This window comes from Vespa velutina, chromosome 18 (assembly GCF_912470025.1).
Source record: "Vespa velutina chromosome 18, iVesVel2.1, whole genome shotgun sequence".
NCBI classification, from domain to species: Eukaryota; Metazoa; Arthropoda; class Insecta; order Hymenoptera; family Vespidae; genus Vespa; species Vespa velutina.
In genome coordinates, this window is record NC_062205.1 from 391800 (window position 1) to 417065 (window position 25266).

At 27.8% G+C, this 25266-nt stretch overlaps 5 protein-coding genes across 12 annotated transcripts; 2 read left to right on the forward strand and 3 right to left on the reverse strand.

Moving 5' to 3' along the window:
• Nucleotides 1-150: 150 nt before the first annotated feature.
• On the reverse strand, nucleotides 151-7645 carry LOC124955546 ((E3-independent) E2 ubiquitin-conjugating enzyme UBE2O). 3 transcript variants are annotated; one of them, XM_047510126.1, is made up of 9 exons: nucleotides 7313-7645; nucleotides 6833-7006; nucleotides 6595-6753; nucleotides 5846-6529; nucleotides 5577-5787; nucleotides 5318-5501; nucleotides 3197-5181; nucleotides 2756-3118; nucleotides 151-2603 (listed from the first exon to the last, which is right to left on the reverse strand). In XM_047510126.1, the coding sequence occupies exons 1-8, from the start codon at nucleotides 7532-7534 to the stop codon at nucleotides 2763-2765; spliced, it is 3975 nt and encodes a 1324-aa protein (XP_047366082.1). In that variant the 5' UTR covers nucleotides 7535-7645; the 3' UTR covers nucleotides 151-2603; nucleotides 2756-2762. The 3 variants fall into 3 exon arrangements, with proteins under 3 accessions (XP_047366082.1, XP_047366081.1, XP_047366083.1); XM_047510127.1 differs by having other exon boundaries at nucleotides 1828-1890; XM_047510125.1 differs by having other exon boundaries at nucleotides 151-3118.
• A 523-nt stretch (nucleotides 7646-8168) lies between these two features.
• On the forward strand, nucleotides 8169-12999 carry LOC124955551 (U-scoloptoxin(05)-Sm1a). 3 transcript variants are annotated; one of them, XM_047510138.1, is made up of 4 exons: nucleotides 8169-8344; nucleotides 9476-9631; nucleotides 9952-10114; nucleotides 10723-12999. In XM_047510138.1, exons 1-4 carry the CDS (start codon nucleotides 8278-8280, stop codon nucleotides 10799-10801), a joined length of 465 nt encoding a protein of 154 aa, XP_047366094.1. In that variant the 5' UTR covers nucleotides 8169-8277; the 3' UTR covers nucleotides 10802-12999. The 3 variants fall into 3 exon arrangements, with proteins under 3 accessions (XP_047366094.1, XP_047366092.1, XP_047366095.1); XM_047510136.1 differs by having other exon boundaries at nucleotides 9952-10092; XM_047510139.1 differs by lacking the exon at nucleotides 9952-10114 and having other exon boundaries at nucleotides 8173-8344.
• LOC124955547 (coronin-2B-like) lies at nucleotides 11197-16823 on the reverse strand. 4 transcript variants are annotated; one of them, XM_047510129.1, is made up of 11 exons: nucleotides 16551-16819; nucleotides 15577-15800; nucleotides 15034-15069; nucleotides 14203-14400; nucleotides 13995-14111; nucleotides 13568-13882; nucleotides 13026-13250; nucleotides 12636-12845; nucleotides 12396-12513; nucleotides 12080-12306; nucleotides 11197-11969 (listed from the first exon to the last, which is right to left on the reverse strand). In XM_047510129.1, the coding sequence occupies exons 2-11, from the start codon at nucleotides 15583-15585 to the stop codon at nucleotides 11775-11777; spliced, it is 1650 nt and encodes a 549-aa protein (XP_047366085.1). In that variant the 5' UTR covers nucleotides 15586-15800; nucleotides 16551-16819; the 3' UTR covers nucleotides 11197-11774. The 4 variants fall into 4 exon arrangements, with proteins under 4 accessions (XP_047366085.1, XP_047366087.1, XP_047366084.1 ...); XM_047510131.1 differs by lacking the exon at nucleotides 15034-15069 and having other exon boundaries at nucleotides 16551-16818; XM_047510128.1 differs by lacking the exons at nucleotides 15034-15069; nucleotides 15577-15800 and having other exon boundaries at nucleotides 16551-16821.
• An 814-nt stretch (nucleotides 16824-17637) lies between these two features.
• Nucleotides 17638-19510, forward strand: LOC124955401 (NEDD8-activating enzyme E1 catalytic subunit). Its single transcript, XM_047509762.1, has 4 exons — nucleotides 17638-18039; nucleotides 18143-18503; nucleotides 18577-18906; nucleotides 19027-19510. Exons 1-4 carry the CDS (start codon nucleotides 17792-17794, stop codon nucleotides 19390-19392), a joined length of 1305 nt encoding a protein of 434 aa, XP_047365718.1. The 5' UTR covers nucleotides 17638-17791; the 3' UTR covers nucleotides 19393-19510.
• Nucleotides 19511-20701: 1191 nt separating this feature from the next.
• Nucleotides 20702-24960, reverse strand: LOC124955402 (proliferation-associated protein 2G4). The gene is made up of 7 exons (XM_047509763.1): nucleotides 24804-24960; nucleotides 23914-24148; nucleotides 23524-23686; nucleotides 23246-23425; nucleotides 22892-23140; nucleotides 22647-22793; nucleotides 20702-22322 (listed from the first exon to the last, which is right to left on the reverse strand). Exons 1-7 carry the CDS (start codon nucleotides 24886-24888, stop codon nucleotides 22218-22220), a joined length of 1164 nt encoding a protein of 387 aa, XP_047365719.1. The 5' UTR covers nucleotides 24889-24960; the 3' UTR covers nucleotides 20702-22217.
• Nucleotides 24961-25266: the final 306 nt, after the last annotated feature.

Here is a 25266-nt window from a genome sequence, read left to right on the forward strand (position 1 = left end):
TTATCTCTATGTACGATTTATCTTCATTAACGTGAGAAATGGCACATTGAAGATTTACAATTTGACAGAATGCGAAATGACTGTGGCTGGATGTATGGGACAAGGATTCGGGTCCTTACAATCTGATCAACAGAAAAGAATAATCTGAAGTTATATTTCTTAATCTCATAATGACTTTTTATTGATTGAAAATTAAGGAACCAAGTTACATATATAGTAAATCATTCACGCAATCGTTGTGATCTCAGATAAATATGATACCAACGCGTGAGAATGTTAAGTGAGAAGAAGACAAACTAGGCGGTATAACTACTGCGAGTATTAGGAGATAATAAGTATATAATCCCAATATTAATGGTATTTAGCTGTAAGATAACGTAATAGTATATTCTTTTATGTTTATGTTTATTTTATATGCAGTTATATTATTGTTTCAAAGAATGTTAAAAATAATATTTATATTTAAGAAAACATGATTCTCTCATAAAGGTATACTTGACTCGCAGTATATTCCGTTACAGTTATTTTTCTCTCTCCTGTATATTGTAAGGAGTACTGGCATAAACCAATACATGTAAGTGATTTATATAATGATCACTTTTCATTATACCTTATTCAAAGAATATGTGTATACAACAAAAGTAAAGCTTTGATGCGATTTCTGAGAGTATAAGTTTTATAATAATATAAATGTAAATATAAATAGCTGGCACATATACAAGGCATTCCAAACATCACTTTTCACCAAATTTGCAGCAAATTTATCTGCTGCACTCACTGCCTCTTCTCTACTATTCCTTTGTTGCTATATCATTATCTCTAGTTATACACTCTTTTAATACAAACTAAATTCTGTGTTATATTCTCTCTCTCTTTCTCTCCTCTTCCCCCCTCCGTTTTTCGTTTTGTTCTAATTATTCAGCACCATATAACGCAGAAGAAACCATTTTCCTTCGTACGATCATAAACCGCCTTTTTTCTTTTTGATTACGTTATAAGGCGTGAAATTTCATAGTAACTGCTCCAAATTATATTACGATAATGATGAAACAAATGTGATATATAAATGATAGTATAGTGGAATTATGTAAATCTCCAGAAAAATTTCATAAGCATTAGTTCCTTATTCATCAACATGGTATCTATCTATATGGTATTCACCCAATTAAATATAATTGATTTATGCATTTAATAAATATTGTTTTTTGTGTGAAATCATACCGTGAAACTTTATAAGCTTTTCTTACAAATTAAATAGTCTTTGATTTCAAAAGAAAAAAAGATAGTGTACTAAGTAAATAAAGTAAACTTTCATTTATGCATATAAAAATAAATTCTAGATATGTTACAATATAATTTGTTCATCGTAAATAATATTACTTTCAACATGCCAAATTGTATTGTTTATAAGTTCAGTAATGAATATTATTAACTTAAATCATTGTTAATGTATCAAAAATTGAACACAAAAATCATAAAACAAATAAAAAAAATGTGTCACTTTTTTACATACAATTACTGTATCTATGAATCGGAATTTTTTTTTTCGAATATATGAATCCTTTAAAACAATATTCTTTTTACAGAAATAATAATTTTCTTATTATATATAGAACAAATTTATACATTTAAAAAATTATAAATATAAATTAAAAGTAAATACAAATAATACTGAGAATTGTTTTGATCTAAATCCGCATATATATATAGACACACATACACACACGCGCGCGCACATACACACACACACGCGCACGCACGCACGCACACTATTAACTAATATTAAAGTAACATGTTAAATATTTAAATAATTGCTTCATGAGTTGTGTAATATATTTTAAAAAATTCATAAAACAAAATTAAAGAAATTCACCTTCTTTCTTCTATTAACTGCAAAATAATAATACCAATAATGAAACTTCTATTATGGATAATAAAGCGTTATGATTGTTATTAAATATATACTATTCTCTACCAGAATCTTTAACATTATACTTATCTGTCAGTTAATTTTGTTTAAATGTGAATCTTTTGTCTCTAAACTACAATCTACTGCAGTTAGAGTTACTTCATAGTTGCTTCAATATAACATTAGTGGATGGCATAATGAGTTTAATATAATTGAAGAAATGATGTATTCTTAAATAGATAGCAATTTTTACTAAAAATTTACTCAATGAAATCCACTCATAATTAACAACTATTATTATCATATTTCTTAATGCAAAGTATTTAATGTTGGCTCGACATATTGCTAAAGATTATTATACCTTCTGTTATCATTTCGAATATCCAGAATATTCAAATCTCTTTCCTGTGTATTCAAGATTTCTTTTACAAATCAGTCATATCTTTTTCTATTTATAAGGCAGCTATTTATTGCTGCCAATTTATAGAACTAAATATATATGTGGTATCACGAGATGGTTCATACCACATATTAATTTTATATTTTATTTTGTAATTGTACAAAGGAATGCACAAGAATAGTATATCATTCTTTTATATATATGTATGTCCCTTATACAATTACATTTATATTACTAAATGATTACTAAACAATATCAAGTATTCCTAGCTGCGGAGCAATGACAGCGGCATTTCTGTTAAGAGTTATCTCGTTATTAATGTTAATATTAATAAATAGATATCATAAACATTTTTCAGAATCTAATTTAATAAATTAATTCAATATATTACCGAAATTTTATATAACTTTTGCGAACTATGCTGTTGGATTTGGATATAAGTTTACCTTGTGGCTAGCTGGTATTTCTTTCTGATGAATTTTTTTTCCTTTCGCTTGGAGGGATTGTAGGGGAAGATGAAATTAAGTCCTTTCTTAAATTGCCATTTGATAATGATTTACTATCTGCTTGTACACTGCTCCTGCTGGTATCATTCTCTGATTCTTTATTTTCTACAGTTGCCATTATTTTTTGACGTCCTTGAATAGAATTATTTACTGTTTCACTTGTATAACTTTGTAAATTGCTTGGTTTTTGTAGTATGCTTTCTTTAATAAGTACATCTCTAAATATTGCCAATGTTTTTCTAAGTGTAATACAAAAACCTCTAGAAGCTGGTATCAAAGGAAATTCAGGCAGAATTTTTTGATCTAAAAGAATAAAAATGAATGTATTTTATTAGATCAACAAAATGAAAAAAGAACAGAAGAAAAAATATCAAAGTTTACCAATTTCTGAGATTTCCTTAAATGTGGTTGGTGTAACAGGAGATAATGGATGTTGATTATTATGCTGTTCAGATATTTCCATCCAAAGATCTAATCGTTGTAATAATCTTTCTGCATGTCGTTTGAAATGTGCTATAATTATGTCTTTAAACACAAGGGGTGGATATTGCAATAATTTTGTCTGAGCTTGAACCAATTTTAATACTACCATTTCATTATACATTCTAGAATTTTCTCTGCCTTGCTGAGAACCCTTTTGCTTTTCAAAACCAGCTTCGTTGAAGTAGGGTTCTGATACAAGAATAAGACCTTGTATAGAGACTATAACTTGCAGTAAAGTAGAAGAATTAGTCCATACTTCTGTTCCACGACCAGACCATGTTCCAAGAAGACTCACACATACTTTTCCATCTTCATAAAGATTGGGGTTAAGTCTTTCACTACAATAAGAAATATAATGACATAGGGGCGGAGCGGCAGGATAATCTGCAGACAACTGAAAGTCGAAAAGAAAAAGTCCATCCTCATATGGTGTTTTTTCAGGACCACGGAACATCACAGAATATAAATCTATACGATCTTCAAAACCTTTTACCCACACTCCTGGTGGAAGGGAACTTCTTAAAAGTTTCAACTCTTTTGAAACTGTTCTAAAGAAATTTGTTGGATCCGTAGGTTGGAACATAGTTAATTTAAATTTATGACTATCCGGAGCAGTTTCTTCTATGGAAAATCCTTCACCTTCCGCATAAATCAATGGTGGAATATCTACCATAGATTCAGACGGTTCTGACAATGTTTCTACATGTTTTTCTTCTTCTTTCTTTTGTTTTTTATGGGGCGATGAACCTTTTGCTGCATCTGATAATGACATTTTTGATAAACCAAAGCGTTTTGAAACTTCTGAATGTGCCAATACTAATTGAGCTTTTATAAGGGTACAAAGTTTTACACAAACATGTGAACTAGCAACATGAGAACTTGTTATATGCATTTGCATTTTTGCAGTTTTATCTATTTCTGTTTTTATTGATTCAGTTGTTTGTGCAGGCAGAAAACGTTCGTTATTAACATCTTCACTAAGTAAAAATTCTCCGCTAGATTCACTAGAACCTGATTCTTTTTTGGAGTTCTCTGCAGAATATAATCCAGAATCTTCAGGATTTGGATTGACATTAATCAATAATCGATTATCTGATTCTGCTTCCTCTTTCTGTTTTCTATTATTATCTTCATTACTTTTATTGGTAGTAGTTGCTACATCCATTACATTAGTTACTATTCTTTCTATTGTACAAGGTGTATTTTGAGTAATATTTGGATTGTCTTTGCTTATATTTTCCTCCGATCCATCGGATTTCTGAGTAAACAGTCTTGTTACCTGATCTGCCATTCGTTGTGCTACGTTTGCCCTTCCACGTTCTCTTACCCGTTCAAGTAATCCTTGAAAATGACTTTCATGGAAAAATGATGTACCCATAAGTTTATCCATGTATCGACAATCTTTATAAACTTCCAGCAATTTTCGCATTACTTCTGTAGTTTGCAGTGATGGATTTTGTGTAAAAATTTCTTCTAATCTCGACATTGCAATTCTAGCTTTTTCAATATGTGCAGCTAACTTTGGTTTTATTATTTCTAGCTCAGTTTGCTCTGTCGTATCAGTATCAGCAATGAAACAATCTTCTAATTCAGTTTCCCATGATGCATCTGATGATACATCATCCCAAAGTTCTCCTTCATCACTGTCATACTCACCGACTTTGTATAAATCTTGTGGCCAACACATACTAATATGTCCATCGACCCACCATACTTTAACACGACCTTCTGGATAATTGTCTAATACTTGTCCAGCTGTACACCCAGCATCCTCTCCTTCAAAATTAGCTATACGTATTACCACTGTACCAGGCCTGTATTGAAAATCCGGATGATCCTTCAAATCATAAACACTTACTTCACGTTCTTCTAATAAAGTTGGTCTATAGAACAAATTTACACATTAATAATTTTCGATTGTTAAAAAAATATAAAAGTGAATAGTTTGGTAATGATATGCTTAGTATACGAATTTCTTTTCTAAACAATTATAAAATTATAAAATTATTCAATACTTACTGTGGAGTTTGACTACAGGTATATGTTCTAAACCATTTTATTTTAGCAGTTCGACCTTGGTGATCAACACTTTGTACAACACCATACATTCGAGATTCTTCTTTTTGATCTAAAACAAAATCTCCCGGAAAAAATTCTTTATCGTCCAAATGATGAATTGGATATAACTGTGTTGATGGAATGCCTATAGGAAAATATATTACATATATTTTAAAGATGCTAACAAAATGATTTTTGATATTAAATTCGTCATACATACCAAACTCTACAGAACCATCTTGCCACACAACATTGGCTTTTGTATTAGTGGAAAGTGTTTCCACAACTATCTTAGTTCCTGGAATTAATGGAACAGGTGGTACTTTTTTTTTGGCTTTGCATAATTTCTTCTTTTTCAATACTTTTGTCATTAATGCAGGACCTTTTTTCTTTTTACCCATAGATGACATACTGGAACATCCACTGGATATCTACAAAAATGATAAAATTCAGTCTAATTGCTTCATTTTTTGCTAGTTGAATTCATACCGAACCAGTGTCACTCTGAGAACCAGTGTCTTCTGTATCCCAATCGTCTGAACTTTCAGTATTCTGTACATGTGGTGGTGGCATCAATGTATTACCACTTGTAATATTTTGTAAATTATTAATATTGTTTTGTGTACTGTCCTCTATGGATTCTTCATTCATATTTTCTTTTTCTTTTCCTTTTTTCTTGTCTTCAACTTTTTTTTCATTTGTTTTTTTATCGTCACCTGGTTTTGTAACACTGATATTGGGACGTATTTTTTTTGGACTATGCTTAGGAACTTGAAAAATATCTCTTTGTTGTTTTCTCCATTGTTCTCGAGTTATAACATTTTCATTGCCCTTAATCACATAATAATTACGATCACCAACTTGTAATGTAGATGGTTCAAAAACATTAAGTAACTTTAACTTCTTTAAATCCTCTCCTTCAACAACAAATTTTGGTTGAGCTTGATCAGACCAAGCTCCATCTTTTGAATATGCTCTGCATTGCCAATGAACCCCGACCCAGTCTGTTTCAACTTTTTCTACTACTACTTTGGTTATTTTCTGTGGTTTTGTCTTTCTTTTTGCTTTCATTTCTTTCGTACAATGAATCCATTGTGCTTCTTCTAGGCAGTGAATAGGACCCCATAAATTCTGACCAGGGTAAAATTCAGTAGAATGAGGAAAATCATTATCCTAAAATTTAAAATATTTTTTATAAGCTTTAGTACATAATTGTTGGAAATATTTAATGTTCTTACATTATCCCGTTTTTCTTCCAATTGTCCTAGCGCACGTGAATCCATTTCATTTATAACACAACGAGATCCATCAGGTGTAGTTAGCCAAACTTTGAAGTGTGTCATTCTAATGCCACCTACCCACGAATCCATACAAACTGCAATATCTGTCGCAAATTCCTTTAAATACATAACAACGATAAGTAATATAAGTATATAAACATTAAGAAGATATATATAAATAAATCACATTGCATACTTCTAAAGGAACTAAATCTTCACTCCTAATATTTGTAAGAACCTGCTTGGTGCCAATAATTTGAATGCACGCAGTAAGCTCGATATCTCTACAATATCCTCTTTGTGTATCTTTTCCTTTAATCATACGTCGCACAACATCACCTGGCATTAATGTCCTATCTGCTAAATGCACCTAAATACAATATATTACACGTAATATAATTAACGGCAGTGTTATATATGAACATATCAAATAGAAAATAAGATTTAAATTATAACAATGTTTAATACTACCAACATCTTTGAGGATATATCGTTAATTTAAATTTGAATATAATTATAGTTGTCAGAATTATATAGTATTATCAAAAGCAAAAGATGTCGCTTTTTGCAACTATACAAAAGCTCAACGTGATTTTCGGAGAAACGATAAGAAACGTCTGTATCATTAATAGATTTTCCCCGCATTACATTTCTTCAAATCGATCGATTTACACACCTTTTTAGAGTTTATTAGTTCCTCATCTCCAGACGGATGCCAGACAACGCGGATCTCGCCCTTTTTTCGTTTGGGACTTTCCTCGCCATCTGAGCTCTCGTCGGACATATCCTGATCATCGTTTTCCATGATGATACCGAAAACGACGTTGCCTTTTTTGTCCACACGATAAATTACATCTTCGTAAAAATACTGACATTCAGCCGTAACATTCGTAGCCATCTTTTCTCTGCTTACTGACGTACTTGCTTTTTGCCGACGACGACTGATGAAAGGTTACAATAATGTAATTAGGGTACGCAAGCCTCCGTGTTAACGGGACGGCCTGCATTTAGTTACCATTGCCTTTACAGAGGTCTCCTATGCTTTTTCGATTATAGCGCCTCTAGTAGTTCTTTTAGAAATTAATGTCTATTCATACATTTCATACTATACTCACATATATATATATATATATATATACATATTTAAATATTTATACTCTAATCATTTGAATTTTAATAAAAGATAGAATGGAGAAACAAGTTTATAATAATAAAATAAGTATTCAAAAAATAAACATTGGGCGAAGATATAAATTTAAAATGACCTTATAATTTTAATTTAGAATTAGTTATTTATAACAATCCTAAATCTTAATTCCTTTTTGCTATACCTTTTTTGAACGCCTGAAAACGCTTTTCTATGATCTGAAATTTATGTAATAATAAAAATTATGCAAGTAATGTCACTTCATGTTAAAGAAATATGTAAAATTATGGTAAAAATAAAAAAATTCTATAAAATTCATTTTGTTTTTAACGAGTAGATATGCGTCATCAAATCAGATCGGCAACATTCGGTTAAATTCGGAATTACTCGGGTAATAATCCAATAAAATAATTCGTGTATATGTAGTTAGTAGTACTCGTAGGTAACTTGTGTGTTTTTCGACTGTGTAAAGTATAAGATAAAATCGTATTGAAATGACTATTAAAGATATTACGAAGATGCTTACGATACTCGTGATTTTTTTAATCTACGTTGGAACAGGTAAGTTCTATAGCACAATGTATATGCATATTCTTCAATTTATCACAATCAGACAATATCTGGGTGAGGCATAACTAACAGATTTCTTCATAAATTTATATGGTTGGTATTACTCAAAAAATTTGACCAATCGGAATTATTTTAAATTCAAACAATTCTATGCTAAGGAAATCTTAGCAAGTACAATTATGCATTGGCTAATATTTTTTAGCAAAAGTTTGATTATTTTGTTGCCAGTTAGAAGATTATTAACACAATGATATATGAGTACAGCTATAGTATGAAATAACTTCGTGTATGTAAACATAAAGATTTTATCATGTTATTAAGATTCTCAGCTTATGTTAAAATTAGTGTAACTTAAAATAATATTGAATTGTATCAATAATTATTTTATTTATCTTTTTCGTGAATGTGATTTATATGTATCATGTTCTTTTTATAATCGTTTGAAATGATTCGCAAAGAGATCCTTATGAACTGATCCTTATCAAATATCAATGTAAGTATACTCGTATATGTATATGTACCACGCGTTTATGCGTATAGCATGATCTTGCTTTTCAGTTATTATCTAATTATACACATACACACACACATACAATGCAAATAACAATAATACAATTAAATGTATATTTTACATATGAGCACGTACATATATAATTAGATAAGTTGTAGAATTAGAGAATAACGTAAATAATATTGATTCATCTTTGTTAAAACATATAATATGAAATAAATTCTAAATGTTCTTACTTTACTATCAAAATTTCGAAATAAAAACAAAAGATAGTAACTATAGTTATCGTTTTAAAACGACGCATTCCTATTAATAAGGATGATGTTTCTAGATATGTAACAATTTGAAGTTTCAGTTTTTTATTACAAAAATTTATATCTTCTACGATGTTTGCATGATACTTCTTTAAGAAGCATTACTTCATTAATTTCATTTGATATTTTTTCAAGCTAGATGCAATTCTTTGAAATGTGATGATAATCCAATATACGTATTTTTGATCTTTTACCAAATTATTTTTGAACCAACAAATAGTGAAAAAAGAATGAAATGGAAATTCTATATGGTTATATTATATCAACCTGTCTTTTATTTATTGTTATGTTATTTAGTCCACAGTATTCGATGTTACCAATGCACCAGCACAAACAACACACATCCTTTTCAATGCAACGAGTTCCTCACGAATGACATTGACATAGAGCCAGAGTCTTGCGATGCCATTTTCGGAGCACAATACTGTGTAAAACACATTGGCCGATTTGAGGGTAAAACAAGTGACGAAAAATATTTTAAATTTCAGACTATCGGTGCCTGATGGGTAATTAATATCACATAACATGCACTGGTAGAACGCAAAAGGAAGGGGTATTCTAACATTAATAACTAACCATGGGATTATTTTTTTAATTTTTATCTTAATTATTTGGTGTCTATGCTAAGTAAATGATAAATAAATAATCACTGATTTAGGAATTCACCATATCTAGAAAACTGAAATACGATAAAATTTTCTATTGTTATTCATTGTCATAGTGTTAACAACAGTGATAATCAATGAAAATAATTTTAATTGATCAAATTATAGCCCTGGAATGTTACCAATGTACATCCGCGGACGAATGGCAATGCTCGGATGGTGAATTAATTAAAGATTCTCTACAACCAATAAACTGCAGTCACATTTACAAAGCGCATTATTGCGTCAAAACCATTGGACGATATGGAGGTTTTCATTCGTGGTTTATTCGGTGAAATTATTCGATGTTGTATATGCATGATTGTTTTTTAATTTCTAAATTAGACCTAGTATGTATATCTATATATCGAATAATAATTTCTATATTATATATATATATATATATATATATATATCATTGAATTAAAAAATGGACAATATAAAAAGAAATAATGCTAAGCATTAAATAATTGTTCTAAATTTTAATAATCTATTCGTATTATGAAATCTTAATACTGTTTTAGACTGTTACATCATATTCTTTGTTCTTTTTACTAATGCTTAAATACTTGTTTTATTTGAATATATTTTTTGTTAACACTCTACTTGTATTGTTTTGTTTTTACAATTAACTTTTTGTTTTATATAATATGTTTAAAATATGCTATTTTATTTATATGCATGAATGCATGATCAGTAAAAATTTTAAAGTATATATAGAAATAACACTAACTTATAATTTGTATATACATAGGATAGATCTTTATCCTTGTATTACACTTTCACTTAATTGTAATTCAATCACTATTTTATAACACTTCATATAAGCAGTGATTATATTTCAAAAAATGTAATTATAAATATATATATATATACACGTATTCATGTATATTCTAATAGGTGGAGTTGGTACAAAAAGATTTTGCTCAACTTCGCACTTGGGAAATTACTGCAACTATGTGCTTCAGCCGGGAGATAAACTAACATATCGAACGTGCATCTACACCTGTAATAGCGATGGATGCAATTCTGTATCTACTTTAAGGTCTACAGTCAGTGTTTCCATTATATTACTTCTTTTACTCACCCTATTTTATAGATGAAGACTCAGCATCGTTAATAAAAACAATCATATTCATATATCAAATTTTATGACAATATATTACTTATATTTTACTATTTGGAAAATGAGTATAGTTTACATATATAAATATTTTGGTTGTATTATCAATATTTCGTGCATGATAATTATTCTGTTTCTTTAACATTTATTTGTCGACAAACTTTAATTAAATAATCTATGCATTTTGATAATAAATGTGTAATCTTAAACTCTAATACGAGAATATTTTCTAATACGAGTAATCTGTAAAATTTTCTTTGGCATATTATTTTATTATAACGAGTAATACAACAAATATTAAGAACATTTTATTATAGAGCATACATGACATGTGTATATGTATTTGTATTTACTCTTTTTATGTTATTTATCTGTTTTAATGCACAAGTAAAAAAGTAGCAAGATTATATGAATATTATATTGTTTGTCTAATTTGTTTTAATTTATATATATATAATATATATATAATAAGAATATTACTTTGAACTTCTAATTTTGTTTGTACATTTGAAACTTGATATAATTTTATGTACGAATTGGAAAAATGTTCAAAAGAAATATTAGAAATCCATTAATTTAATACGCAATTTGCATAAATCTTCATAATAATGTACTTGATATCCACATATTTTATATATGCAATACAAATTTGTAAAAAAAAAGAACTTACGCATGCAATTTCATCTCATTTTCATGAACATTTAAGATTATTTTGTTCTTAAAGCACGAATATAGCAGACTATTTGGTTTCACAATTTGCACGAAATGTATAAAAAGTTTATATAAAGGATACTGATGAAATTCTTTGACTAAAAGGCATTATCAAGCGTTACTGATGTTGTAATTTACGCACTTGTTCTTCTAATTCCTTTATACGAAGTTGGCTGTTAGCAAGCTGACGGCGCATCAACCGCAATTCATCTGCTTGACGTACATATGCCAATCTAAGTTCTGCTTCGTTGTTAGGAACGTCAATGGTTTCGATAACTTTATTGTTGCTTAACGATGTTGTTATTATATTATTCTGTAAAAAATAACTTTGCTTGTAATTGACTATACTATACGTGGGACATAATCTTCGCAAAATAGTAAAAAAATAGATTACTTTACGAGGTTTTTTTATCGTTTTCTTACTTGTAAATTTACATTGGCAAATTTTTGCTGTAACTGTTGAAATTTAGTGCTTTGATTGCTGGATGTTTTTTGACTTTTCTCCGTTATATTATGTAACTCTACTGGTCTGTAATCAGGGACAGTTTCAGTAGACAAAAATGCAAATTTTTTCTTATTATTTAAATCTGTCGCTGGAGGTAATAATGGTTGCTTGTATACGCGTGGTTTATGCGTAGAAATACTACCACCTATGGAAGTAACAATAGAAAAAAATAATAATTATAATGTTTATGATTATCAGACATCTACTTAAATTTACATTAAAATGATTTTATACCTGTTTTAAGTGATATTAATATTGGTGGATTATTCATGCCACTGATCCAATCTCTTGCTGAAAGTGCAGGACAGGTACCTATAGTATCAGGATACAAGTCTTCTTGAAATTGGTCGCTCTACAAAATAGAACATAAAAACACTAAAACATGTAAATTAATATCAGTTAATATTGTTGTTAAGTATATTACTTGTAGTTATAGGTCACATAACTTGTTATTGAGTTTACTTTTTTTTTTACCTTTCGAGGTACAATCATGGAAATCGGTTCACACATGCCTCGAGTTGCATGTAATTTATAAAATCTAAAAACCTCGCAAATACTTGTATTTATGCCTCTTTTTGGCATTACACCTAATCCTCTTTGTGGATTACCAGAGATGAATTGACTGAGATAATGCATCCATGGAACTTCATTAACTACCTCATAATACCGAATATTACCATCACCCTGTAGAAAACAAATGTTAAATTTTTTATTTAAAGATATTCACTATAGTAATAATTACTACAGTGAAAGTCATACCTGAAAATAAGTAAAAAGAAATTTTTCTTTATTCTAATCTGTATATATATTAATATTAAAGCAATATTATCTTCTTGGATGTATCTATCTTAATACGTTTATTACCTTTCCTGCTAAATACACCATATTTGTATCATTGTCGAAATACGGAAAAATAACACCACTAGATGAATCTATAGTTTCACGAGTAAGAGGAGCTGTTAAATCATGTTGACACCAAATTGCGTATTGTCTATCTGAATGTCTACTGAATCCGGTAGTCAATAAACGTCCAGATCCACCAAGAAATACCACTTTACTTGCTTTGGTTCCAGCATGACAAATTCCTTCCTGAATTGAGCATGAATTTATAATATATGAAAAATGAAAAATTTGAGAAAAGAGGAAACTATTTATCTTATTGTTTACATTTGGCTAGAAAGAAAGATATCAAAAAGAAATCATCTAATATATATTTGAACATATAACTTAAAAATAAATGAGTATTCTGCATTTTATCTTTTAGAATGTTAAAAACAAATTTAATATTATAGTAAACAGCTACATAGTATTTATCAAATAAGATAATTATTTGTAAAAAACAAATAGCAATTGTATTAAAAGTAAAAAGAGAATAAATGAATGCTCCTCCACTTTTATAAACTTACCGAAACTATAATACCTGATCTAGGTTCAAAAACACGTAATCTTTTATCTTTGCATGTTGTTGCTAATAAACTTCCATCTCGATTTAAAGATAAACTATATATCACATCAGGATGTCTATCAATGATGTTCACTGCTTCTCCCCTACCGACATCCCAAACAATAACAAGATGATCAAAACCTATGCTGAAAAGGATATTTTCAGCTACAGGATGCCAATCTATGTATGATACTCGACGTTTATGACCTTGTAGTTCAATAAGCCATTCTGATAAGTTTCTAGATAGCCCCCCATCTGGTATATGCCATAATTTTATCTGTAATTATTATTTTAAATATTAAAACTTTCAATATAATAAGTTTAAATTAAAGTTTAAATTAAAGTTTAAATTAAATTAGAATAGTAAATATTAAATTATTGCATCATACTGTGCAATCGTCTGAACAAGATGCGATAATATTATCATTGAATGGATTCCATTTAATATCCAAAACAGGTCCCGTATGTCCAGTAACTCTACTAGCATTGAAATCCAAACGTCCAGTCTGAAATAATATAATGATAATAATTTACTCAATATCTATTTTTTAAAACATTCATAGTAAATAAATCATTTTTTTTTTCTTTATAACTTACTCTATCGAGAGGTAATACTAGAAATGCCCCACCTCCAGCTACTTCTGTAACAATCGCTAGAAATTTAGGATTGACAGCACAAAACTGTGAGTCATGAGCATTCTTTGTAATCTTGATATTGTCATAACATTTTTCCCTCTTAGCTGGTATACCATAAACGTGACGGAATTTGCTGCTCCGAACACCTCGAAACCATGACTACAATAATAATAATGAATGAGCAAAATATATTATTGTCCAAATTTTAATTATTAAAATGAACAATTAACGAATTATTTTAATAAAGTGCAATAAAATTATATTATGCATAATTATTACATTGAATAATATACAGCCACATGCAATTTTAAAATACTTTATCAGCGCTTAACATCACAATGATAATGAAAAAAAAAAATATATATAAATATATAGTTAAAAATTTTTATCGGAATTTATGGTGTTACAAAACATCAATGCAGCATTATAAATAATGAAATAATTTATTTATGTGTACTATATACGAAATATTTTTATAAAAGCAAAAGAAAATATAAATTTCTATTGTCACAAATACAGCAAAATAATGTATACATAATGGTACAAAATATTTTTAAATATATTGCTACTATTTACAAGATATTATTATAATATTTTTCTAGGATAGAAATATCTTTACTTTCATTAGATAATAAAATATATTACCTAATTAAATAAAAATATTCCAAGTAATTGTTCATCGATCAATGAAAAAAATATGGAAAACAAAATTTTTATAGTTGAACAAAAAATCATTTCATAAATTTTTCGAATGAATCATTTGCTTTAATAAAATATGTTTATTATGAATACCTGTATTATCTCTCTGTATTTCCTCTCTTCGTTTCCCTCATATTTTAACAAAACAGAAACTTTTTTTTTAATTTCATTTTAATATATCATCATCATATATATCATATTATTGTATACTGTATTATATTAAAAAAATATATAACATATAGAATAACGAAAATAAATAAAGCAAATTATCTATTAAAATATTCTATATTCCATAATACAAAATTTATTATATATATGATAAAAGGTAATTAGATAAAAAATTTCAGGTTATTAATAAATTAGAATATCTAAGTATTGATATTGACACGTTATAATAATATATGTTATAAAAACAGATTTAAAAGATAATTTTAAAAGAATTCAGTTGTCACACACAAAATAAAATTAAATAAATGATGCAAAGAAAAAAGTAATACGTATAAATAGTAGAACTATTTTTATTTCATATTTTAATTAAAAATCTTTTTGATAAATGTTAAATTATTAATGAATAGAAACGAAGAAGAAAAGAGAAAAGAATAAGAGAGGGAGCATGAGAGATCATAAAGCACTTACCTCACTCATTGTTGATCATATTTGATGACAATCAATATATTTCCGAAATAATATCCATTGGACATATACATCTGTGATCTCCAACAATAGGCCTTAGCATAAAGCAGACTGTAGAAATCAACAAATCTGGACCCATGTATAGAAAAATGATAAATGGGACCACATACTCAAATGGCTTCCTAGCAATATTGTGTCGCTACCATGGTGAGATCATGCGTAATTTACTAAAGAAACAATAAAATAAAAGAAAAAATAATAAAAAACACTGTCCATCTAATGACAAATTAAAACTTTTCAAAGATTATAAATATATAATCTTTATTTATAATGACTAATAGTATCTTTCTTTATGAACAGATAAGTATGCACATTATACTTCTATATTTTCAATATGATTAACATACATATATAATCGTTATTAAATTTAACACTTTTATTCTATTCCCGACACGTCTGTCATTTTTTTTTTAAATTATAAATAATGCATTATTATAAATGTTTAACATGCAATTTAAAATATATACCATGCTTAAATGATATGAATAAATAAATGTAGTCTAATTTGATATATAATATATTCATATAATATATAATAAAAACACACATGCATGCACAAACTGAGCACATATATACAATATTTATTTAATCTAACATTCATTTAAATGAAAAACGAGCAACGCTGACAAACATAAAAATGCAAAGTATATGTATATAAAAATTTTTTAAATGTCATGGCATTGTATATTCTAAAATTAATCATATATTCAATGAAACTAGCATATTATTGTAATTATTATTTTTATGATAATTATATTCTGTAATTCATTTAATTCCATTGTTCATTTGACAAGAAATTTTAATCTCTTTTAGACATATATTTAAATGTCTATCGTTTGTCTACAATAATATATCGAATTTGTGATTAAAATCAATGCCATATTTTGGGATGTAAAATAATAAACATTTATTCTTACTTTTCCGTTTGGCTTATAACAAGCTCTAACGTCTACCATGTTGTTTAATGCACTATCCGTATCTTCCAAATTCAATTTTTCATTCAAAATCTCGTTGGATCGTCTCATTTCCCAATCGATGATATTGAACGCTACCAAATTTAACACAACTTTTGCTTTAAAATTCTGTGACTTTCTTATTCACGTGTTAATTAACTAAAAATCTTATTCATGGTGAAGCAAACATCTAATGACATTTGACGACACTAGATGACACGGTACGACACCAAATGTAAAGGGTTCAAGAATAGAGATATGAAACTCTATAAACTGTATAAAGTTGACTAAATTTTAATGGAGAAAAGAAAATAATCTATTTCAATAAATTGTATAAAACTATGTTTTAACAGAGTAAAAAAAAATAATCCATCAATTTCTTTGAGATAAACTATATTCGCTAAAATAGAAAAAAACTTTAATTTAAATAATTTAAATAAATAATTGAAACTATTTACATTTCAAATATTCGCTATGTTAATGCATTTTACATATATCCATATATTACGTGTAAATACATAAAACTAATTCAATTGACACAAAATTGTATTATATATGATAATTTTTAACATATATAATATGTTTGATACATTTTTATACCAAATTAAAGTTCCTTGATTTGAACCAACTCTAAAGTACTTAATATTATATAAAAAAGAATTATTTATATACAAATATTAAATACAATATATATATATATATATATATATATATATATATATATATTATATAGATTTTTGTATTCTGCGCAACTCCAGAGAACATTTAAATTCTCAATGAACATCTATGTACATTATATCAAAAACTTATTTTAATTTCTACTACATAATGTCGATTATTGATGATTAAAGAGTAAGTAAATCTATAAAATTAAAAAATTTTTTGGGTTTTTCTATTTACGAGTAAATAATAATACTGAGTAATATGGAATTGTAGCCTATAGATTGCTGTGATATAGTTTTCATACTCAAACGTTACTGCAAAAAGTTACTAGGCATTCTCAATTTTTATATGACTATAGGAATTTAATATATTACGATATTATCAAGAGTGAGCGATCATTGATATTGTCTATATATATCTATACACATACGAAATATACATAACGATGATAAAACAATTTCTTTCACTAGCTTACGATGATACGTTATTGACATTTTTAAAGTTCATTAAAAATAATTGTTCTTATACATCTTTTTGAAAAAATGGGTTCTGATCATACACATAGACGATGGAGTAATTTAAGAAAAATTTTGGAAAGATCTGGACCGTTTTGTAGACCAGATTTTGAACCATCTTCCGAAACATTACAATTTCTTTTAGAAAATTGTAAAATACTTGTAATAGGTGCTGGTGGTCTTGGTTGTGAATTATTAAAAGATCTTGCCTTAATGGGTTTTAGACAAATTCATGTGATTGATATGGATACAATTGAATTATCTAATCTTAATAGGTATACTGTTTGCTACTAGATAGATCATATGCTCGATTATCAGTTTGTTTTAAAATTATTTATTTTTACAAGCTAAAAACAATTTGCGAATTTCAATTTTCAGACAATTCTTGTTTCGTCACAAAGATATTGGCTCTTCAAAAGCTGAAGTAGCTGCAAGATATATAAATTCTAGAATCTCTGGGTGCAATGTAGTTCCGCATTGTTGTAAAATACAAATGAAAGATGAAGCATTTTATAGGCAATTTCATATTGTCATTAGTGGTTTAGATTCTATTGTTGCAAGAAGATGGATCAATGGTATGCTGTTATCTCTTTTAGTTTATGAAGATGGTGAATTAGATCGTTCAAGCATTGTACCCATGATTGATGGAGGAACTGAAGGTTTTAAAGGAAATGCAAGAGTTATATTACCTGGATTAACAGCTTGCATTGAGTGTACATTAGATCTATATCCACCCCAAGTAACCGCTTATAATATTAATATTTAATATCTGAAGCTAACAAAATAAAAATTCTTTGCATATTTTTTCGTAGATTACATACCCACTGTGCACGATTGCCAATACACCACGTTTACCAGAACATTGTATAGAATATGTTAAAGTAATACAATGGCCAAAAGAAAATCCATTTGAGTCTGTAATAGATGGTGACGATCCACAACATATAAATTGGATATATGAAAAATCTAGTGAAAGGGCAGCTCAGTTTGGTATACAAGGTTTAACATATAGACTTGTTCAAGGTGTCGTTAAAAACATTATACCTGCTGTAGCATCTACGAATGCAACAATTGCTGCAACTTGTGCAACTGAAGCATTTAAGCTTGCTAGTAGTTGTAGCGCATCCTTAAATAATTACATGGTATTTATATTTGATTAAATAAGTTTGCATTTTGTTTTATTTAGTTCTGATACATTTTCAGCATTTTTATATGTATAAGGTAACAAAGATATTACTATTCATAATATTTTTGCTTATAAGGTACTTAATGATCTGGATGGAATTTATACATATACCTATGAAGCAGAGAGAAAAAAAGACTGTGTGGCATGCAGTCAGCTAGCAAAGGAAATAGTAATTACAGATTCTAAATTCAAATTGAAAGATTTAATAGAACTCCTATGTAATAAACCCGATTTACAAATGAAAAATCCTGGTCTTACTGCCAATATTGATGGTAAAAATAAAACTTTATATATACAAGCAGTTTCAAGTATTGAAGAAAAGACCCGTGAGAATTTATCTAAAACATTAACAGATCTTGGACTAAAAGATGGCAATGAAATAAACGTTGCTGATAGCACAACGCCAAATGCAATTGTAATACGACTGAAATTTTTATTTTAATTGAAACTGTTAATAATACTTACAATTCTGCATAATAAATATATTCAAGATTATTGCGGTGATATCAAAGAACTAAAATACAAAACATATATTGTAAAAAATAAATATCTTCCCATTATTTCTAAAATTTCTTTTAAAATAGCCTTCTATTTGTTTTTGATCTATTCAGGTAACAAAAAGATTTATAATAAAAACCTCGTTTTTTATGATGTTTTCTTTTTCTTTTTAGCTAAAGAAATATTTTTTATAGGATTTAATTCAAACTAGTGAGATAATAATTTTTCTATAATATTAAGTGTTAAATAATAGTTTAACGCATGTGCATTCACTATTTAATACACAAGTTATTAAGATGAGTTTAAAATAATATTGTTCTAAATAAGTATATTATTTAAATACTTATTGCTCTTATTTTACTCATTTTGGAATACCTACCATACATTTCGCAATATTTTCTTCTGCAATGTATGTACATATTTGCTAATAGTATATTTCTACAAGTAATAATAGTCATGGAAAACTTCTCTTCATTATACATGTTGTAATAACTCAGAGTTAAAACATCTTTTTAGCATGTATTGGTATTTTGATAGTATATAAGTTTTCTGCATGACTCACATGGTGATAAGTTAAATAATTGATTTTGAAATATTATGCGAATAAAAATTGTAAATTCATAAAAATTTAATATATATAATTCACGAAATTCGACTTTTTAAATTAGTTTTAAAGAAAAAGATTTAAGATTCATATTTTATAATAATGAATCACGTAACACAATATTTGATAAAATTGGCTAAAGTAACTCGATTAAATTAAAGCAACATTAATTAAATCGAACTATCATTTTAAATTAAAACCTATATTCTTAGCTATACTTTTTTCCCCACTTCCATTTAACATTTTTAAATAGAAAAAGAAATTTTTAACAGTTGTCATCATTGCGGAGTTTGTCATGATCTAAAATTGTTGGAATTTTTTAAATATTCTTATATGTGTAATGAAAAAATAAAAGAAAATAAATATTAAAAGGCCTTTCACGCATTAAATATAATAATGACCATATGGCATTAGTTCATGAATTAATTGTAAAAATAATGCATTTTATACTGCAACTATCGCGGAAATATTAATTTAATCAAAATAATATTACCTTTTATTTTGTATGATCGCGTTAATAAACATTTATGGTGCACTGTCCTTTCTACATAAAAAATTTTTTATATTGCTTTGATCATAACATATATAATTTAATTCACAATATTATATTATCATGTGCTAGACTACATAAAATAAATAATGTAGCCAGTTGGAACATATTACATATCTTTATTATCAATATGATGATAAATAGAATGTTAAAATAAGATTAAGAGCAAAGGAAGGACAGTGCACAGAAGATTATATCTCTCATCGTATAAGCACATTCTGTAACATTCGACATATACACAATTCGTTTAGAAAAAATATTTGTAACAGACACATCTATCCTTTTTATATAAAACTATTTTAACACACATTATTAATATTTTGCGCTTATTACCTCAATAAGTCGAATACTTTCCAAGTATGTCATACGATAGAGGTCCATTTTCCATTTCGTTAAATGCGAACAATACGAGAAGCAAGTGTTGATCTATGCAAAGTACTTCTCAATTGCCGATATAAAATTTTTATAAGATGCTTAAAATAAGTTGTAGAATGATTGCCTTTCCGTCGAGGAATTTGCGCAACGAAACACTTCAAGACTTATTAGTATTTCATTGTTTATGCATAATCCTAGCATATTTGACATATTTTCCAATTTTACAAGTTCAAGCCAAATGTGTTTATAATTTAAATTCCCAAATACCACTGAGATAGCGTATAAAATCAGATTGTATAGAATTATTATTTATCAAATTAAGTGTATTTTACCCTACCCGCTATACTTCCACTGACACAAAATTGTTGCTGTTTTGCGACTAGTTTATATTTACGTAAATTGATTATTAAAATAATTGAAGTTAATGAGGGTAATGCAATTTGATTATGTTGTTTGTTTATGTTTTAATGAACATTATCAAAAAGTTTGTCCCTATATGTAAAAGAAAGTCAAAGGCGGTATATGTATATATTTATGACACTCACTTACGCGCGCGTACACACATACACGCACAACATACATATACAGATATATGCATGATGCGTGCATGGCTATACGTAAAACAAAGACATATTTATAATTAAGTAATTATGAATATTAATAAAGACGTGTGTATATATATATATATATATATACACACACATGCTATATATATATATATATATATATATATATATATATATATATATAATTCGATTAATCGAGATATTTCACAAAATCAGTTACGTATTGTTATTAAAGTGACATTGGTTTAAATATTATGTAAGATGTAATGTAATGTAAGATATCCGCAACAATTTTTTAAGAACATTCATCAATTTATGTAGAGTAACAATCTGCGTCATTGAAAGATGTTCTGGTATAAAAACGTAAGTGTCAATGAATTATAACATGAAGTGTGATGAAGTGTCATTGTTACAGAGTAAAACTAGACACTTTTCAAATAATAAGCACTTTTATGCATTGGTTGAACTTGAATTTGTAAATAAAATGTGGAAATGATAAAAGCATTAAAACATAAAAATCTACATTTTGTCAAAGTGGGCATCAATGGTTAAGAATAAAATTTGAAATACAGTATTCTTTGAAAAGTTTCTGATTTTACTCTTTATACTGCTAGATAATATGAAAGGGATAGTGCTTGATGACAATAAATCATAGCGAGCATAACTTCATTGTGTTAGGCCTTAGCATCAACTTCCATTGCTACTTCCCCCACAGCTTTCTCGGCCTTCTTTTTCTTTTTCTTTGCAGATTTTGGATTTGCAGAAGTATATAAAAGACTCTGCAAAGATAATAATTTTGTTACAAAAACAGATTAAACATCAAATGTTCGTACGTCGTAATAAATTGAAAAATCATTTTAAATTTCCCCTTGAAATCAGTTTATGATTGTAAATATATTATAGTTAAAAATATTGAAGTAAAAACTTTTGTATTAACAAGTAGTTCGATATAAACAAATAGTTTTTCTTTGCAAATTAAATAAAATATGTAATAATAACATAAAATGTAAAAAAATTCTATTTGTAAATTTTTTAGAAATAAAAATAATATCTAAACATGTCATGAAAATAATATCTAAAGACAAGATAGATATTTTGTATACCTTCAATTCTGGATCTTCCACTACGCAGTCTGATTGATAAATGTCAAGATCAAAAGGAATACCAGTAATTTTATGTGGTCCATTAGGCATCAATAATACAGTAAACTTAAATTGGGCAGCATATTCATTTGGTTTTTCATATAATACCTGAAATAATGTGAGATGTCATATATATATAGTATACATATAGTATATTTTATATATTTATAAATTAATACTTTAGTAAAATTTCATGAATTCCTTACTTGAAATGGTTCAATCAACCTATGATTAACACATTCAAGAACTGCCATCTTTGCTTTCTTTTCATCTTCAAAGGTACGTAAGTTAAAAGGCATGAGTCCATGTTTGTTGGAAACTTCTGAATAAAACATACGAGATGCTTTCAGCTTAAGCTGATATGTTTCCTCAGTTTTTTTATATATAGTAACGCGAGTATCTTGCTCTCGTCCAATACCTTCACCTGTACTAACAAGTACATCCATTGCATACACCTAAAAGAGACATTTATATAAAGTAATTACATATAAATGTACTGCCTTATTATTTGTGAAATTCCAAAAATTAATTCTTTAAAATACATAATTTGTTTCTCTTACTTCATGGGTTTCAAGCGTAAACTTCTCATGTTCTTTTTTTTGTGCATCATTTGGATTTTGTATTATGGTTTTGTCTCCGTCTATCTTAAATTGTTTCAATTGATGACTTAACATTCCTTCAATTGGTTTACATTTATATGCATCACAAATTTTTTCTACTGTTCCCGTTATCGTGTATGTCTACAAAAATACAGCTAGTATTAGACTAATACAATTTAATTTCACCATGAAAATTATATTTTTTATTTATTAATTCTTTAAATTGTAACAAATCATACCTCTGTTCCAGGCTTTAAAAGTCTTAGCGCAGCTTGAGATGCATAATGTGCAGCTAAAACTGCATCAGCTTTTCTACCTGTAACTTTGCGTTCCGTCGAAGAGCCTATAACTATAGTGTGTGCCACAACTGCTATAAAGCCATCAATGTGTGCTCCAAGATCACTAAAAATTATACATTACAATGACCAATGTTATTTTACTTTACTATTAACGACATTAGACTGCCTCTGGTATCTGTACTTAACACAGTGGTATTTATGTAAATAATGGATTTATCCAAGTGCACGGATATAAACTGCTTTCATTGACAAGCACACCTATAAATTGTGTTGACTAATACTTATGTAAAGCAATTAAAGATTATCTTACAATAAATAATATGCACTTACACTTTAACCATATCTTCATCTTTGAGTATTAGATCCGGTTCACTTGCAATAGGAGAAAAGTGACAAATACAGTTGTTAACTGATATACAGGTTGGAAAAGCTATTCCTTTCTTAAGTTCCTTCTCTTTTTTAAAAACTTTACTAGTTTCTTCTGTTAAAAGTGTATCTCCATATTCACATATCTCTCTCACAGATGCTCCAACAATACATTTGTCTAAAACTTGTTTTAGTACACCTACAATAAATAAGATACATCAAATTTACAATTAAAATAATAGATATAATATTTTTGTTCATCCTAATATATTTTTAAAATAATAGTTGCTTTTTAAAATAGTTATGTTTATAGATTTTGATAATAGTTACTTTATAAACCACATTTTACGGATAATTCTTAAATTTATATTTGTTTGTTAAAAAAGGGATATCAGTCTTGTATAGAAATGCTTTTAATATTAATTTCATGAACAAATTAAGTCCAAATCGAATTTTTTATAAAGAGATTTCAATTGCTTCAATTACTTAGAAAGTGTGAAAGAAAACGCGGGCATTACTGAGAATATTTTATATCATTCGAAAACCTCATATTAAAGCTAGTCCTCTGATAAAACTTAATAGAAAAATCAAGAATAAGCGGAAGCATATAATTATCATATTTATAAGAGCGATATTCTTAAAATTTTTTTTTTAATTTAAAGAAATTTATATCTCAAAAAAATATTAAAATGAGAGTCGATGCTAGCTATCCCACATGGTAAGAGCCCGGCATTGGCGCGCCACGTTCCATATGGCCGTACCAAAATTGAACCAAGTAACCATTGACGGCAACATATACCCAAATCATTTTTGATTTTCAAGCTTCTCGAAAGAATGGTAAAATGTTTTCTTACGATTTACTATCTCGCCAGCCATTTTATACTTGGTAACAACCAAGTCTTCGGCAATGGTCTTCTCAGGCTCTTCCTTGTCCGCCATGTCTTCAGCACACTACATCTGTGGTCACGTGATTTCAGAAGCTCTTGTATAATTTGTATTTCGATTTGTAGCCGGCGCCACTGTATGCTTTTATAACGCCTTCTATAAGGCTATCATATATACCGGTATGATTTGATTAGATTTTTATTTGAATCTTTTTTTGAATGATGTATACATTACTTTTTTAAAACAAGTAAAATAAAAGAACATCAACCATAAGCGTACTAATTCTTTTCTTATTTCATAATAAAAGAATGTAATTGATTGTTTGAAAATTATAGCTTGATCATTTTATAAATGATCGTAATCGCATATAGGGTTAATATGTTTCATACGTACATGTGGCAGAAATTGTAATATAAGCGTCATCTTGGTACA

Coding starts and splice junctions, on each gene's coding strand:
- LOC124955546 (XM_047510126.1), bottom strand. CDS start 7,534: ATGGCTACGAATGTTACGGCTGAATGTCAGTATTTTTACGAAGATGTA. Junction 6,530..6,594: donor TGGAAGAAAAACGGGATAAT/GTAAGAACATTA, acceptor TTTAAATTTTAG/GATAATGATTTTCCTCATTC. Junction 5,502..5,576: donor AGATGGTTCTGTAGAGTTTG/GTATGTATGACG, acceptor ATTTTCCTATAG/GCATTCCATCAACACAGTTA.
- LOC124955551 (XM_047510136.1), top strand. CDS start 8,278: ATGACTATTAAAGATATTACGAAGATGCTTACGATACTCGTGATTTTT. Junction 8,345..9,475: donor TTTAATCTACGTTGGAACAG/GTAAGTTCTATA, acceptor TATGTTATTTAG/TCCACAGTATTCGATGTTAC. Junction 9,632..9,951: donor ACACATTGGCCGATTTGAGG/GTAAAACAAGTG, acceptor ATCAAATTATAG/CCCTGGAATGTTACCAATGT.
- LOC124955547 (XM_047510128.1), bottom strand. CDS start 16,658: ATGAGACGATCCAACGAGATTTTGAATGAAAAATTGAATTTGGAAGAT. Junction 13,251..13,567: donor GATCAGGTATTATAGTTTCG/GTAAGTTTATAA, acceptor TGCTCAATTCAG/GAAGGAATTTGTCATGCTGG. Junction 12,846..13,025: donor TGGTGTATTTAGCAGGAAAG/GTAATAAACGTA, acceptor TGTTTTCTACAG/GGTGATGGTAATATTCGGTA.
- LOC124955401 (XM_047509762.1), top strand. CDS start 17,792: ATGGGTTCTGATCATACACATAGACGATGGAGTAATTTAAGAAAAATT. Junction 18,504..18,576: donor TAGATCTATATCCACCCCAA/GTAACCGCTTAT, acceptor ATTTTTTCGTAG/ATTACATACCCACTGTGCAC. Junction 18,907..19,026: donor CATCCTTAAATAATTACATG/GTATTTATATTT, acceptor TTTGCTTATAAG/GTACTTAATGATCTGGATGG.
- LOC124955402 (XM_047509763.1), bottom strand. CDS start 24,888: ATGGCGGACAAGGAAGAGCCTGAGAAGACCATTGCCGAAGACTTGGTT. Junction 23,687..23,913: donor GATGAAGATATGGTTAAAGT/GTAAGTGCATAT, acceptor TATAATTTTTAG/TGATCTTGGAGCACACATTG. Junction 23,426..23,523: donor TTTTAAAGCCTGGAACAGAG/GTATGATTTGTT, acceptor GTATTTTTGTAG/ACATACACGATAACGGGAAC.